The 15,725-nt window shown below is 46.6% G+C and overlaps 1 protein-coding gene across 1 annotated transcript in view; it reads right to left on the reverse strand.

Annotated features, from left to right (window-relative positions):
- LOC147639057 (magnesium transporter MRS2-4-like) overlaps positions 1–15,725 on the reverse strand; it is a 51,064-nt gene that overhangs the window by 12,897 nt on the left and 22,442 nt on the right. The window contains exon 2 of the mRNA XM_086786891.1: positions 74–522. Coding sequence (XP_086643017.1) covers positions 74–522 — 449 coding nt within the window. The remainder of the gene's footprint in view (positions 1–73; positions 523–15,725) is intronic.

Genomic DNA, 15,725 nt, shown 5'->3' on the forward strand with positions numbered 1-15,725 from the left:
AACAAATTTTTAGAAAAGCTGCATGTGAACCATTCTTGTAAATGCAGCAGTCAAAAAGAAGTGATTGCCATACCTTCTGCACACGTGCAAGAAGACGTGTGAGGTCACTTTTCAGACTTCGCACATGCTCTAAGTTGCTAGTACTAACGTTTTGTGTTAGCTCGTCCAAGACAGGATATGCACTAAGCTCCAGCTCTGCAACTTTCGTGTCCAAAAAACCACATACAACTTCAAGAGCTACCTCCAGCACTCTGAACTCAAATGGAAGCTTATCTTGTGCAGACCCAACAAAATCCGAGCCTAGTAGTGGCTCATTCTCACGTGCCTCTGCTTCTCTAGTTAGCATAACCTCTTGCTGACCATCCTTGTTGATTTCTTGTGCTTTCGAGGCCAAGAGTTGTTCCTTAAGTTGGTCTATAAAGGGAAGGACTGCAGTGCTTGTGGGATCGAGAATCAGAACTTCCTGAGCGGTGACTATAGCCTTAATGAACTCTAGATTGACCACCATGGCCTTTTCTCTTGCTGTGGAAGGTCAAAACACACAAGTACTTAGTAATTGTCCAAATTTACATGGCCTAACTTATGCAGAATAATCTTGATAAAATCGAAGTTATTTGAATAAACTTTCAGAAAATTAAATCACAGTTTTGTCCTTGTTGTTAAGTTCCTCCGATACATCTAGATTTGGGAGCTACAGTGGCTATATGCACTAAATTTATGCTCACTGTCTACCCAATACATCTGGATTTGGGAACTGTGTTCGAAGCCCACACCTTACAGGTTGAGACGCTCTCCACCAGTGAGGTAAGCCGACTGAAAGAGCAAGTAGAATGTCTCACATACGAGCTCAAAGAATGCCAAGGCGCTATCAAGGAAGAGTGGGAATTCACACACATGGAAGAGCTTACCAAGACTGTAGAGGCAAAGATTCAAGAGAGCATGGTAGCAACAAAAGAAGAACTTGTGTGGGGATGGGCCGATCTAGCAAAACAGGAAGTGGAGGAGTGGACAGCAACGGTCAAGAAACATCGAGCCTCCGCCCTGCCCATCATAGTGGAAGTGAAGAGGAACGTTATACACGAGACACTCAAAGAAGAGAAGTGGAGGAAGACTAAGGCCTTACACATTCGCGTCACAGGTATGGCCGAGGGTAGCTTGTTGGGTATAAAGTCCCAGTTTCGCCTCCAGACCTTGATCATCGCGTAGCTCTTGTCGAGAGCTTCGCGGCCATATATTTACTTGTACATTTGGCCCTCATTTGGGCCTTGTAAAGGCATTCTTTGTATTTGGTCCGCCGGGCGCCCCATAAGTTGGGCGCCCGCCCCTACCCTTGTATTACTATAAATACGAGGTCTCCCTTGAGCCTCATCAAGACATTCAAGATATTCTTGAGCATTGTGTGAGTTCTCTCTCTCTCTCTCACTCTCACTCTTCTCTTTCTCCTCTGCACTTCCTTGGCTAAAGCTCTTGTGTTTGAGTCATTCTTTCTCCAACAACTGGTATCAGAGCTATGGAGGGAAGCTGTATGCAGAAGCTATGGAGTTAGAGGTGTCTTCCACCACTTGACTACGGGATCCTCAAACACCTCCCTTCTATCATCAAGATGGTGCGTTTTTTTTAGAGTGCTGCTCTTCTTTTTTTTGTTAACGCAGGAGACTGTTTTTGCTGTTTTTTCTTGCTCTTCCCTCTCCTGCGTTTTCTGCTCCACCCCTGCTGCCCTTCTGCTGCGTTTTTCCTCTCCCTTGCTTCCCCCCTTTGCTGCGTTTCTGCTGCCTCTCTTTGCTGCGTTTGCTGTTCTGTCCTCTCCTTGCTGTACGGCTGCCATCAGCAGCAGCCAACACTGCTGCCAGCAGCCCCACGACCACCAGCAGCAGCTAGGGCTGCAGCCAGCAGCCCCACGACCACCAGCAGCAGCCAACGCTGCAGCCAGCAGCCCCAAGGCCACCAACAAGCAGTCCGGGCTGCAGCCAGCAGCCCCACGGCCACTAGCAGCAGCCGTCGTCGCCTCCAGCAGCCAGGATCTTCGAGCAACCCTCAAAAGACAGCAACATACTGCCCCTCGGGTTTACATCGACATTCGGTGATACTCTTCCGCCGTCTCCTTCACTTGAAGTTGTTTCATCAATCTACGAGCATCCTACATTCAACCCATATCTGGTACATAACATCTTGCTATTGCTTACTTTCTGAAGTGTCAGTTTGATAAGTCATGGCGTCTACAAGTGATCTTAAGGGTCTACTAGAGATTAAGAAGTTTGCAGGCACTGGGTTTGATCTTTGGAAAGTGAGGATTCAGAATATCCTCTATCTGCGGGAATGTGATACTGCACTTGAGCAGTTCAAACCCGCTGCTATGACAGATGATGAATGGGGAATCCTGAACAGAAAGGCCGTTGCCTATCTCCAGATGGCTGTTGCTGATGAGGTTCTTGTAGACCTCAAAGGGCTGACAACAGCCTATGCCGTTTGGGAGAAGCTGAGAAGCACCTATGAGATCACCACGCCAGTGAACCAGGTACATCTCATCAGGAAACTCATGAATATGCAACTTGATGATTCTAAGAATGCAGTAGAGCATATTACTACTTTCACAGGGGTGCTTAATCAGATGCAGGATTCTGGATTGCCTGCTTTTGATGATAAGTTGAAAGCTATCTTTTTGCTCACTACTTTGCCTGACTCTTGGGAAACACTTGTGGTGTCACTTGGGACAAATCCCAACCTAACTTTTGATGGAGTCAGGGGTGCTATTCTCAATGAAGATATCCGGAGGAAGACCTCAGAGACTAGCGGTTCTGCAAATGTCTCACGAGGGAGGACGACCAAGCGGGGAAATACTACTACAAATTCAAAGGGTAGAAGCAAGAGCAAGGGCCAGCAATCTGATGTTACATGCTACTAGTGTGGTCGTAAAGGCCACAAGAAGCCAGATTGCAAGTTTTACAAGATGGAGCAAGACCGGAAGAAGAAATCCAGTCATTCAAATGACAAAAAGAAGGAAAAAGAGAGTAATTCCAGCAAAGCAGAAGAGTTCGAAAAGGACAAGAGCAAGGCCAATGTGGCCTCTGGTGTTGTCATAGAGGAACTGTCTGACTCAGATGATGTGCTATGTGTTTTTTCTGCTAATGCACTTGATGTTCATAACTTGCATGTCACAGAACCAGATGTTATTCATGCCTTGATGTATGAATCTGATGTGCTTTCACAGACTTGGATTATTGACACGGGTGCCTCTTTTCATGTAACTCCTATCAAGGAGTGTTTTGCAACTTTCACTGCAGGCTCCCGAGGAAAGGTGTTCTTGGGGAATGATCATGCTTGCAATATTGAAGGTATGGGCACCGTGAATTTGACTTTGCAGGATGGTAGTGAGTTTGTGCTGCCAAATGTGAGGTATGTGCCTGGTTTGAAAACCAGTCTCCTGTCTGTGGGCCAGCTTGATGCCTTGGGATACACGGCCATATTTGGAAATGGCACATGGAAATTGACCAAAGGCACAAGGCTGATTTCAAAAGGATGCAAGAAAGGAACATTATATAGCCTTCATGGTCAGGCTTTGTCTGGTAAGTTTATTGCTTTTGCAGAGGTACGCTCCCACATGGAGCTTTGGCATAAGAGACTTGGCCACATGAGCCAAAAGGGTCTCTCCATTTTGTCCTCTTTGAACAAATTTGATGCAAAAGGAAGCAAGCTTGATTTTTGTAATGATTGCTTGCATGGGAAACAGAATAGGAGTTCTTACTCCTCTCATGCCTCTCGCAAGGCTGAAAAGTTGGACTTGGTCCACTCTGATGTGTGCAGCATGCCCATTAAATCTAAAGGTGGTTCGAAGTACTTTGTGTCTTTTGTGGATGATCACTCACGAAAAGTATGGATCACTTTGTTGAAATCTAAGGATGATGCTTTTGCTGCATTTCAAAAGTTTTATGCATTTGTTCATACTCAAACAGGAGTGAAGATTAAATGCTTACGCACTGACAATGGGGGTGAGTTTGTTAGTACTAAATTTCAGAAATTTTGTGATGATAATGGCATTAAGAGGGAACTTACACCCCCCTATAGCCCCTCTTCAAATGGTGTGGCTGAAAGGTATAATCGTACACTGTGTGAAAGAATTCGATGCATGCTGTCCACAGCTAATCTCTCTCAGGATTTTTGGGGAGAAGCCTTGAAAACTGCAGTTCATGTTTGCAATCGATCTCCACACACAGCTTTGAAAGGTGGAATCCCTGAGGAGGTTTGGTCTGGCAAACCGTCCTCATATGCCCACTTACGCATCTTTGGTTGTGATGCATATGTGCATATCCGCAAGGAAGACCGGAACAAGCTTGATGCTAAGTCCGAGAAGGGCACCTTCGTTGGCTACGGTGATGAAGGTGAGATGGGCTACTGTGTGTGGTTGCCATCAACCAACAAAGTGGTTCGCAGCCGGGATGTTGTATTTTATGAGGCAAAGCTGCTCCGTAATGTTTGTGCCTCTCATGGTGATCAGAAAAAGGTCAAATTTCAGCAAGGGCAGCCACCCATTGATGCTGAAAATGAGCCCCAGGATGCTTCACAAAGGGCTGAAGATAATGAGTCCGTGATATTTGAGCCAGAAGAGGTTGGACAGCCGCTTCATGCTCCTGGAGGTGTAGGGCAGCAACCCCTATATGCTGAAAATCAGGCTGTTCGTGAAAACCCGCAGCCTTTTGATGCTGAAATTATGATTCCTCCCGATATTGACCCCCAACCAGCCAATGATCATTGGGTACGAAGGTCTACTCGCTTTCGGAGGGAACCTCAGCGTTTTGATCCCTCTTTGCAACATGTTTTGCTTACAGATGAGGGTGAGCCTCTTACTTTCAAAGAGGCTAAGTCTTGTGAACTCCGAAACAAGTGGGAGCATGCTATGCAGGAGGAGATTAAGTCTCTACATGCAAATGACACTTGGGACTTGGTTGAGTTGCCCAAAGGAAGGAAGGCTATTCCTAACAAGTGGGTGTACAAAGTCAAGACAGTTGACGGCCAGCCTAAGTATAAAGCCCGCCTTGTTGCTAAGGGCTATGCTCAGAAGGAAGGGATTGATTTTCAGGAGGTCTTCTCTCCTGTGGTCAAAATGACCACCCTTCGTGTTTTGTTTGCTCTCACTGCTGTTTTGGATTTAGAACTGTATCAGATGGATGTAAAGACAGCTTTCTTACATGGTGATTTAGATGAAGAGCTGTATATGAAGCAGCCTGAAGGCTTTGTCATTCCTGGCAAAGAACATCTGGTTTGTAAGCTGAAGCGTAGTCTCTATGGGCTGAAACAAGCCCCGAGGCAGTGGTACAAAAAGTTTGATGCTTTCATGCTTAACCAAAAGTTTAATCGTAGCCATGCAGATCATTGCTTGTATACTAAAACTGATGCAGATGGCAGCCCAGTGATACTTGTGCTGTATGTTGATGACATGCTTCTTGCAGGGAAGAATAAGAGCATTTTGGAAGCTCTTAAGGACCTGCTGAAGTCAGCTTTTGCTATGAAGGACTTGGGTTCAGCTGAACATATTTTGGGTCTTCGGATTAGACGGGACAGAGCACAGAAGTTGCTTTTCCTCTCACAGGAGAAGTATATCCAGAAAGTCCTTGATAGATTTAACATGGCTGATTCTAAGCCTTTGGGTGCTCCATTGCAGCCCTATGTTAAACTATCCAAGGATGATTGCCCAAAAGATGATGATGCAGCCAGTACTATGCGTGGGATCCCTTATGCTTCTGCTTGTGGATCTCTTATGTATGCTATGGTTGCTACACGGCCAGACATTGCTCATTCAGTGGGAGTAGTCAGTCGTTTTATGTCCAACCCGGGCAAAGCACATTGGGATGCTATAAAGTCTATTTTGAGGTACTTGAAGGGGACACAGAAGAAATGCCTTATGTATGGTAAAGGTCCACTTGAGGTGCAGGGTTATTGTGATTCAGACATGGCAGGTGATTCTGATACCCGCAAGTCTACTAGTGGGTACATCTATACTCTTGCAGGTGGTGCTGTTTCTTGGTGCTCTAGACTCCAGAGGATAGTAGCACTTTCTACTACTGAGGCCGAGTACATCTCCGTCACAGAGGCTTCTAAGGAGGCCATTTGGTTAGCACGCCTTGTCACGGAGTTTGGATTGCCAGAGAGGGCTCCGGTCCTTGGTTGTGATAGCCAGAGTGCCATATACCTGGCTAAGAATGCCATGTTTCATGCTCGTACCAAACACATTGATGTACGGTATCACTTCATCAGACAGGTGCTAGATGATGGCTTGGTCAGTTTGGTCAAGATTGGCACTCATGAGAACCCTGCAGATGCTCTCACCAAAAGTTTGCCAAAAGCACAGCTTGATATGTGTCTACAGCGGGTGGGAGTTACATAGCTTAGAGGAGCTTCACTGGCCCTTTAAGTGGGAGGTTGTTGGGTATAAAGTCCCAGTTTCGCCTCCAGACCTTGATCATCGCGTAGCTCTTGTCGAGAGCTTCGCGGCCATATATTTACTTGTACATTTGGCCCTCATTTGGGCCTTGTAAAGGCATTCTTTGTATTTGGTCCGCCGGGCGCCCCATAAGTTGGGCGCCCGCCCATACCCTTGTATTACTATAAATACGAGGTCTCCCTTGAGCCTCATCAAGACATTCAAGATATTCTTGAGCATTGTGTGAGTTCTCTCTCTCTCTCTCACTCTCACTCTTCTCTTTCTCCTCTGCACTTCCTTGGCTAAAGCTCTTGTGTTTGAGTCATTCTTTCTCCAACATAGCTCACCCAAAGCACATGCCTTGGAGCTATGCAAGAAACTGAGGTTCCCCATCTGTGGATGTATGGAGACCAGGAAAGGATACCACCCGACCAACACAGGTGGCACACACGAAGGCCTCAATGGAGGTGGTCATGGCAGCCCGTAAGGAAGGGAAATGGGCAGTATACGGAGATGGAAGAGTCTTGAGATTTGGGATTTGATTCAGACTTTGCACATTGGTACTAGCCCGGTGAGACTGTTGGGGGTCATCCTTGTGGTGTGCTCGGCATCAGAGATCTTGTGCCTCGACACCGACTCTGACCCAGATTTCTGAATTGATATATTTGTTTGATATTGTATTCATTGATTGTATTGGTCCTGGCTTGGAAAAGCCCATGGATTGTTCCTGAGTAAATTCTTGAAAGGAAGCGGGGCCTGTTCCCCGCTCAGTGTGGGGTACTATGCAAGATCCCTATACATTTCTTTCTCTCCCCTCTCTCTCTCTCTCTCTCTCTCTCTCTCTCTCTCTATCTATCTTTATCTCTTGGACACGTGGTTGAATCTGTCACTGTACGCCTCGCTGGGCTTACAGATGGTCTTCTTGACCGGCAAGAAGGGAGCTTGCTGGCTAAACCTATCCACAATTGTCCAAATAGCATAATTACCCTGTTAAATACCAAGAGACCTCCACATCATGCAATGTACGACTCTCAGAATGATCAACACTAGAAGATACCTGTGAATTTACTGTACCCACGAAAAATGTGATCCATCATTTTATTGAATGTAGCCGGGCATTCGTAAGACCAAAAGGCATAACAAGATACTCATAAAATTGTCCTGAAAGCAGTCTTATGTACATCCTCCGGTACCACACGCACTTGATGATACCCACTCTTGAGATCAGTTCAACTAAAACATGTTAATCCATCCAACTTGTCAAAGATTCTTGATGGTGAGCTTGTTCAAAGCTTTGTAATCTACACACATACAAGAAGATCCATCCTTCTTTTGAACCAAGAGGATTGGTGAACAATACGGCGAAGAGCTCGGCTAAACCAAACCCTTCTCAAGAAGCTCATTTACTTGATTCATGATCTCTTCTCTTTGGGATAAACTCACACGATAGGCTGGCCTATTAGGCAATGAACTACCCAACACAAGATCAATGGGATGATCTTCCGGACGTACAGGTGGTAACTCATCAGCAAAACATTCATTGTACTCTTGCAAAAATTTCAGCCTATCATTACTAAGAGTGTTTACATGCACATTAGTTTTTTCAACATGATCTCATACAAAAATCAAGTATGCAGAAACACTCTTTTTCATTATTTCTTAATGTGTCCATGAGATACAATGGAGATAGTATTACCCTCTTCACTAGCATGCTCTCGGCCTTTTGATAAAGATGATCTTGTTGGTCTTGGAAGCCTTGCGCGGATCAATGCACATATGCCAAGACTTACCAAGCAAAACATCACAACCATTCGAAGGCGCTACAAGAAGGTTTCCATGATCCAAATAGCCTTGAAAGTGTATGCACAACTTCCCAATGATTGGCGTAAGATAAACTTCTTTACCAACAAAGATAGCCCTTACTTCTATTTGAGGACCCATGTCCTCTACTTCTATACCCAAAGTAGCTACCATTTGTGTAGAGATAAAGTTCTCAGTTGTACAATCGTCAAACATAAACAAAGCGAGCTGATTCTTGAGCCGTCCCCAAGCTTTGCATATACAACCTTCCACATCGGGAACCATATGCACATTGGGCTTCGGTGCATTCGCATTACCATGCTTCTTCTTGTGCATATACTGCTCTTTCTGCTCAACAGTAAAGACCATAGTTTGCCACTTTGTAGATACGCTTCTTAGTAGACTTATTTTCCGCTTTTGGATCATTTTTGGCTTGGTTTTGGTCCCTTTTAGGTGGCTGTCCACTAGTTTGCAGGTTGGCGACAGCCCTTTCTTTATCCTGGAATGAGAAGTTAACCTTATGGGATCGGTTTAACTTGAGCTCCAATTGCTCAATGTGGCAGTGGCGACTGCGATTAGTTGTTGTAAGGTGTAACCAGGATACATTTGCAATCTCCCTTTGTACACGGATTGTAATTTCAATTGAAACCTTCTCTTCCTTTCCGCCTCTAGAACATGCATAAATGGAGACACCTCCAAACGTACTTTTCAAAACTTGAGCACATACGCATTCACCGTTTGTGGTCTCTTTGATTCAGAAGAGCCTTCTTCTTATGAAGAAGCACATGAGAATGAGCATTGGGTGCAAGCTATGCAAGGTGAAATCTCTTCTATCATGAAGAACAATACTTGGGATCTTGTGGAATTTCCTAAAGGCAAGCATGTCATTGGAACAAAATGGGTGTACAAAGTCAAAAGGAAGTCTGATGGTACTATTGACAGGTACAAAGCAAGACTTGTGGCTAAAGGCTACTCTCAAAAAAAGGGAATAGATTATGAGGAGACTTTTGCTCCTACTTCGAGAATGACCACAATAAGATCAATGATTGCATTGGCTGCACATAAAGGATGGAAAGTGCATCAATTGGACATCAAAATTGCATTCTTAAATGGGGATTTACAGGAGGAAGTACATGTAAATCAGCCCATTGGTTTTGTAGTTCCTGGTGAGGAACTGTCAAATCCCCAATGGATCTCCTCGTGGACGCTCCTGGTACGAGACTCGAAACCTGCAAACAAACAAACAAACAAGGGGGGTGCAGGCCTGACTCACCTCCCAACCATGACAGCCGTGGGCAAGCCCACAGTCTTGGCTGTCCCCACCGAGCCACGAGCTGAGCTAACTAGGTTGACGTACCGACCAATCTCCACCTCATGACGTCCCATACCGCCACGAAGCTACCCTTGCGGGCCTCGAGGTTGCTGCCGGCCTCGGCTGCGTAAAGCAGGTGCACGTTTGCACTAGATCCAGGCTCCAAGACCATAGAGCTCTCACAAATCTTGCGAGACTCTATATGACTAATGACTAACCTTGGCCACCCTTTTCTAGGTTCTTGGCCGGTCATCGGGCGTCCACACTTGGGCGCCCGCCCGTCCATACTTGGGTGCCTGCCCGTTAGTCTATCCCTGACTTAGCTCGCCAATCAGCCTGCCTAGCTCCAAGCTTCCCCAAACCTCGAAGCTAGTCTTGCGTGCGTGTAGCACACGGTAGATACACACTGTGCACATGGCAGGAACATAAAGTATGCAGGTTACACAAAGCATTGTATGGGTTAAAGCAAGCTCCAAGAGCTTGGTATGATAAAATACATGCTCATCTAACCAGCCGAGGTTATGTGAATAGTCCAGCCGAAAGCACATTGTATGTGAAGAAAACCGGTGCCGATATTCTCATAGTCATCTTGTATGTAGGTGACATGCTCATTACAGGTACTAGCAAAGCACAAATTTTAGATTTCAAAGTTGATTTGAAAGCTGAATTTGATATGTCAGATTTGGGGCCTTTACACTACTATCTCGGCATACAGTTTATGCATATAGATGATGGCATTGTTATGCAGCAAACTAATTACATAAAAAGTTTGCTAAAAAGGTTTCACATGGATGAATGTAAGCCCATTTCTACTCCAGTAGAACTTGGTGTACGGCTTACTATGCATGCTATTGGAAAGCCTTTTGAGGCCGGCATTTACAGCAACCAGGCAGTGGGATGTCTCATTTACTTGTGTAACACGAGGCCAGACATATCTTTTGGGGTGTCTGTTGAGCGAATTCATGCACAGCCTAGGCACAAAGCATTGGCAAGCAGTCAAACGCATTTTTCGTTATCTTCAGGGTACCCTGGATCTTGGTTTGTTCTATCCCAGGGGGGGAAACTTGCAGCTTTATGCATACAGTGATTCAGATTGGGCTGGTGATTATGATACCAGGTAATCCACCAGTGGAAATTGTTTTTCTCTTGGCAGTTCATGCATATCTTGGTTGAGTAAAAAGCAACACACTGTTGCCACATGTCACTGTCAGAATATGCAGCGGAGATGATGACCAAATCTGGGAACACAAGAGCAAAAACGCAGGTAGAAAAACAGCACAAGAGAGAGACAGATGTAGGCGTGTAACTCTGCTCTATATACACAAGAAGATCCCGAGAACTGATACAAATGAGGTATGGGGGCTGGGGTCCTATATATACCTCCCTAGAGGGCAGTCGGCCAGCAACAGGAGTGCCCACGACCGATAAAAAAGACCCACAACTGCATAAATGCAGTCGGCCAGCAAACTGGTGCCCACGACTGATCAAAAACAGCGGCCAGCAGCAAGAGTGCCCACGACTGATAAACAACCAGTCGGCCAGCACTGTACTGCTCTTGGCACCCTCTGGCAGCCCTCCCAAGCCTCAGAAAAAATGGAAAAAATAGGGAAAAAATGCGGAGAGTGGGGGAAAATGGGAAAACACCTCATAAGGGCGGGCACACCCACAACAAAGGCCCTGGTGTATAAAACTAGACAGGAGATGACTTCTAACACCCCCTCTCAGCTCCTGGCTGTGTAACCAACCACTGGGAGCTGGGGTGCCGCCTAAGCAAATCCTGAGAGAGCGACTTCGTGAAGAGGTCCACCGTACTGTCCTCCGTCGAACAGAACTCTAGCAAGATGTCATCGGCAACGATTTGTTCACGAACAAAGTGCCTCTGGATGACCATGGGTTCCTCCAGTGGAAGCCCAAACCTGCAATGTAACCTCCTGCTGCTCCGTGAAACTGCTCCTGGGCCATAAGTAGATCTCCTCTGTCCGGACCTCCTCCCCAAACCGAGTCACTCCAACCGTGGAGTCGGAGTCCATCCAACAATCCCCCTCCTGTGTACAAGAGTCCATGATCCTTCGCATGCCGCACAAACCACAGGAAACGCAATCCTGCCTCCCAAAGAGACATCTGCAACCATGAGCTCAACCGCCTCATCAGGAAGCTCCCATCCAATCTAGTGTCCATCAACCAGATCAATGAACCATACAGCTTCTGAGTCAAAGAGACATCACACTGCTCACAAGGATCGACACCTGTTACGGTGCACAAGCAAGTCCTGGAAACCTGATGAAACCTGTCAACCACCCCCTCTGAATCCGGAACCACAAAGCCTGGAGAAACCACCTCCTTCTGCAAGTAAGCACCTGCCACCTGCCTAGCTTTCCGAAAGGTCCCCGTGGAAAGAACATCCTCAACTACTGGAAGTTCTATGTCCCGAATACTACGAGACATCAGAGCATAAGTGACCTGTTCAACTTCCTCTGACTCACGAACACAAGAACTACCAACATCAGTACTGGAAAGTTCCTGCCAACTGCTGCCATCTACTAGCAAGCTATCCACCACCTGGTCTCGGAAAGCCCGCACCTGCAGCGTATCCACACTTGAGTGGCCATTACCAGACTGCCACTCATCACAAACCTGAGGACCTGGGAGAGAGAGTGCTGAAAGCCTGTAAACTCCATTCTCCACTCCGCCTTCCCAAACCACTTGGCCTGTTGCTTTGTCCCGGAGAGCAACAAAATGCTCATCAAACTCCACCCGTACGCCAGTCTTACAAACCCGATGCACTAACAACAAATGAAAACCAAGTGCCGAAACATACAACACCTGGGAGGAATGCTTCCCTCCTCTGCCATCGGGAACTATCTCCATCTTGCCCTCACTGTGAACTGGGATAGTGGACGTATCCCCAGTAAGAATATGACCAGAAAGCCTGCAGAGATCCTGTAAACCGGAACGAGAAGGAGTCATGTGCCTGGAAGTACCACTATCGAGAATCCACTCCCGAGTATCCGTTGCGGAGAGTCCTCCAATCTCCTCCCTGCCTGAAGAAAATGAAGCATCGGTGTCCATCACCTCCAGGTGCACAAAAGTCGGAGTCTTCATGATTGCTGCTGAGGAGTCTTCACCCTTCTCGGTCTTCCGCTTGGGACACTGCCTCCAATAGTGGCCTTTCTCGCCACAATCATTACAGGTCCTCTCTGCCTTCAGCTTCTCGCGGTCAGCGTCGGACTTCTTCTCAGAAGACTTCTCCGATGAAGCCTTCCCTTTGCCCGAATTACGGCCTTTCGACCATTGGCCAGTAAAGGCCTCCGAACCTCCACCCTGCGGAGGGTTCGTGAATCGTTCCTCCTGGTCCAGGACCATGGGCACAAGCTCCTCCCACGTGATGGTGCTGAGCCTGCCACTGGTAATCAAAGAAGAGTAAAATGCTGAGTACGAAGAGGGCAAGTGTGACAGCAACGTTATGGCCATGTCCTCTGACGATATCTCCTTCCCAGCCTGGAGAACTTCCTGCTGAAGAGCCTGCAGCTTGTTAATATGCTCCCACATCGTCGACGACTTTGCAGGGCTCATAACCCGCATCTGTACTTCCAAGGAAATCCTCTTCATGGGCGATACCCTGTTGTAAAGTGAGGCCAAATGCTGCCATATACCTCTGGCCAGCGTCATATGCTTTACATGGTTGATTACCTGTGGTGTGCAGTTGAGGAAAATAAACGAACGGACCCTGGCGTTGACACCATCCCACATCTGTGTCTGGGCCTCCCGGTCCTTCCGGATCGACGGTAACTCCCCTTCCTCTACTTCCGGCCGTGGAACACCAACAACAACGAAATCGGCGAGGTCGTAAGACTCCAAAACGGATTCCATCATCACCTTCCATATGCCATAGTTGCTCCCGTCCAACTGACGGTCCACCGGAAACGTGGGGAGTGTCGGGATCTTCACATGTCTCTCGGCCATCTCAAACAAATCTGCCATAGCGGGGATGTACTCTGAAAAGGGTGGGTGGGTGGGAACAAAGAAGAACTCATACCTGCAAGTGGCTGTCCAACAAATCAGCCCGCCTTCCTCTTGCTTCTCCTCTTCCCGATCAGCCCAAAACAGTCCACCAATCAGCCACAAAACAGTCCCCCTCTTGCTCACACAAATCCCAAGACCTATCTAGAGCCTAGGCTCTGATACCATGTCAAAATATGCAGCGGAGATGATGACCAAATCTGGGAACACGAGAGCAAAAACGCAGGTAGAAAAACAGCACAAGAGAGAGACAGATGTAGGCGTGTAACTTTGCTCTATATACACAAGAAGATCCCGAGAACTGATACAAATGAGGTATGGGAGCTGGGGTCCTATATATACCACCCTAGAGGGCAGTCGGCCAGCAACAGGAGTGCCCACGACTGATAAAAAGGACCCACGACTGCATAAATGCAGTCGGCCAGCAAACTGGTGCCCAGGACTGATCAAAAACAGTCGGCCAACAGCAAGAGTGCCCACGACTGATAAACACCCAGTTGGCCAGCACTGTACTGCTCTTGGCACCCTCTGGCAGCCCTCCCAAGCCTCAGAAAAAATGGAAAAAATAGGGGAAAAATGCGGAGAGTGGGGAAAAATGGGAAAACACCTCATAAGGGCGGGCACATCCACAACAAAGGCCCTGGTGTATAAAACTAGACAGGAGATGACTTCTAACAGTCACATGCAGTATGCACTCAGCGCATGGTGACAAACTGGCTCATCATCAGCAGTGCAACAGTTGTACATTATAATAACCCAGTAGGATGATAATTGTCGTACGTCGTAACCCCATTGTACATCCTCAGTCCAGGATAAGTCAGGCATGAGCTACGTAGTTCATTCCTCAGCCTTAGCGGGTCAGTCAGTCAGTCAAGTCTCTTAACCCACTTGGAGATAATCATTCATGCATATAAAGTCAGTAGAAGCCTTAGGGTTTGCATCAGAAAGCACTCTGCATTCTCCATAATATGCATTCATATGCCTATGCATCATTTAGAACATCCCAGAAGCCTTAGGGAATTTACTAGGATTTATCTGGCATTTTTTCCATATTTTATAGTATTTATTTAGCATTTTTTGTCATTTATAAATATAAACTTTATTAAATGACCAGCCAACTTGACCAACCTCTAGTTAGTATAAATAGGCTTGCATAGGGCTTAGTTTCTCATTCAGTCTTCAGTGTGCTAAGAGCTTTCCTCCTCAGTCCTAGGAGTTCCCTTGCCTTCAGCACTAGACTAGTCTCATCCAGCCCTTGGAGAGCTTGAGTTTGCTTCAGCCAAAAGGTAACGCCTCACAACTTTGCCTGCAACAGCTTGCGTTCCTTGTGATACACAATCTGCTCTGGCTGCAAGATCTCCTCAAGCTCATCCACTTCTGGTGGATCCTCAATGACCATTTCACTAGGCTCCGGCCCTACATACTTGCGAAGGAGACTCACATGAAAAGCATTGTGTATGTGCCAATGACTAGGTAATGCCAATCTCAAAGCCACTTCATTGATCTTCTCGATCACTCGAAAAGGCCCATAGTACCTGGTTGCAAGCTTTTAGGATATACACCCTCTTTGCCAGGCCTCTTTGCAAGTCTTGCTTTCTCAAATTTCAGCAATACCCAATCATTCTCTTTAACATCCAATTGCCTTCTATGCTTGTCGGCAGCCTTTTTATGCTTGTCTTGTGACCTTGCAATGGCTGTCCGCACCTGAGCAAAAGCAATATCCAAGTCTCTTACATACTCATCAGCTTCAAATATCTCATCCTTTGTGCGAAGGATGGGTGGCAAAACCACCTTACCATAAGCAATCTCAAACGGGGCCTTTCCCATAGATGCATGCACTGTGTTGTTGTATGCAAATTCCACAAGCGGTAAGTACTTCTCCCAAGAAGACTTCTAATCCGCCACATAACATTTCAAGAGATCGAACACGGCTGAATTTGCAACCTCACTTTGCCCATCCGTTTGAGGGTGATAAGCTGATGAGAAGTCCAATTTGGTGCCCATATTATCAAATAAGGCCCGCCAAAAGAGACTTGTAGTCCTGGGGTCTCTATCCCCCACAATGGACTTCGGCATTCCATGATGTTTAAACACTTGTGCAAGATATATTTTAACCATATGCTCAGCTTTGATGGTCTTTTTGACCGGCAAGAAATGAGCTTGCTTGCTAAACCTGTC

This window comes from Cibotium barometz, chromosome 4 (assembly GCF_041138505.1).
Source record: "Cibotium barometz isolate CiBa-2024 chromosome 4, ASM4113850v1, whole genome shotgun sequence".
Taxonomy (NCBI): domain Eukaryota; kingdom Viridiplantae; phylum Streptophyta; class Polypodiopsida; order Cyatheales; family Cibotiaceae; genus Cibotium; species Cibotium barometz.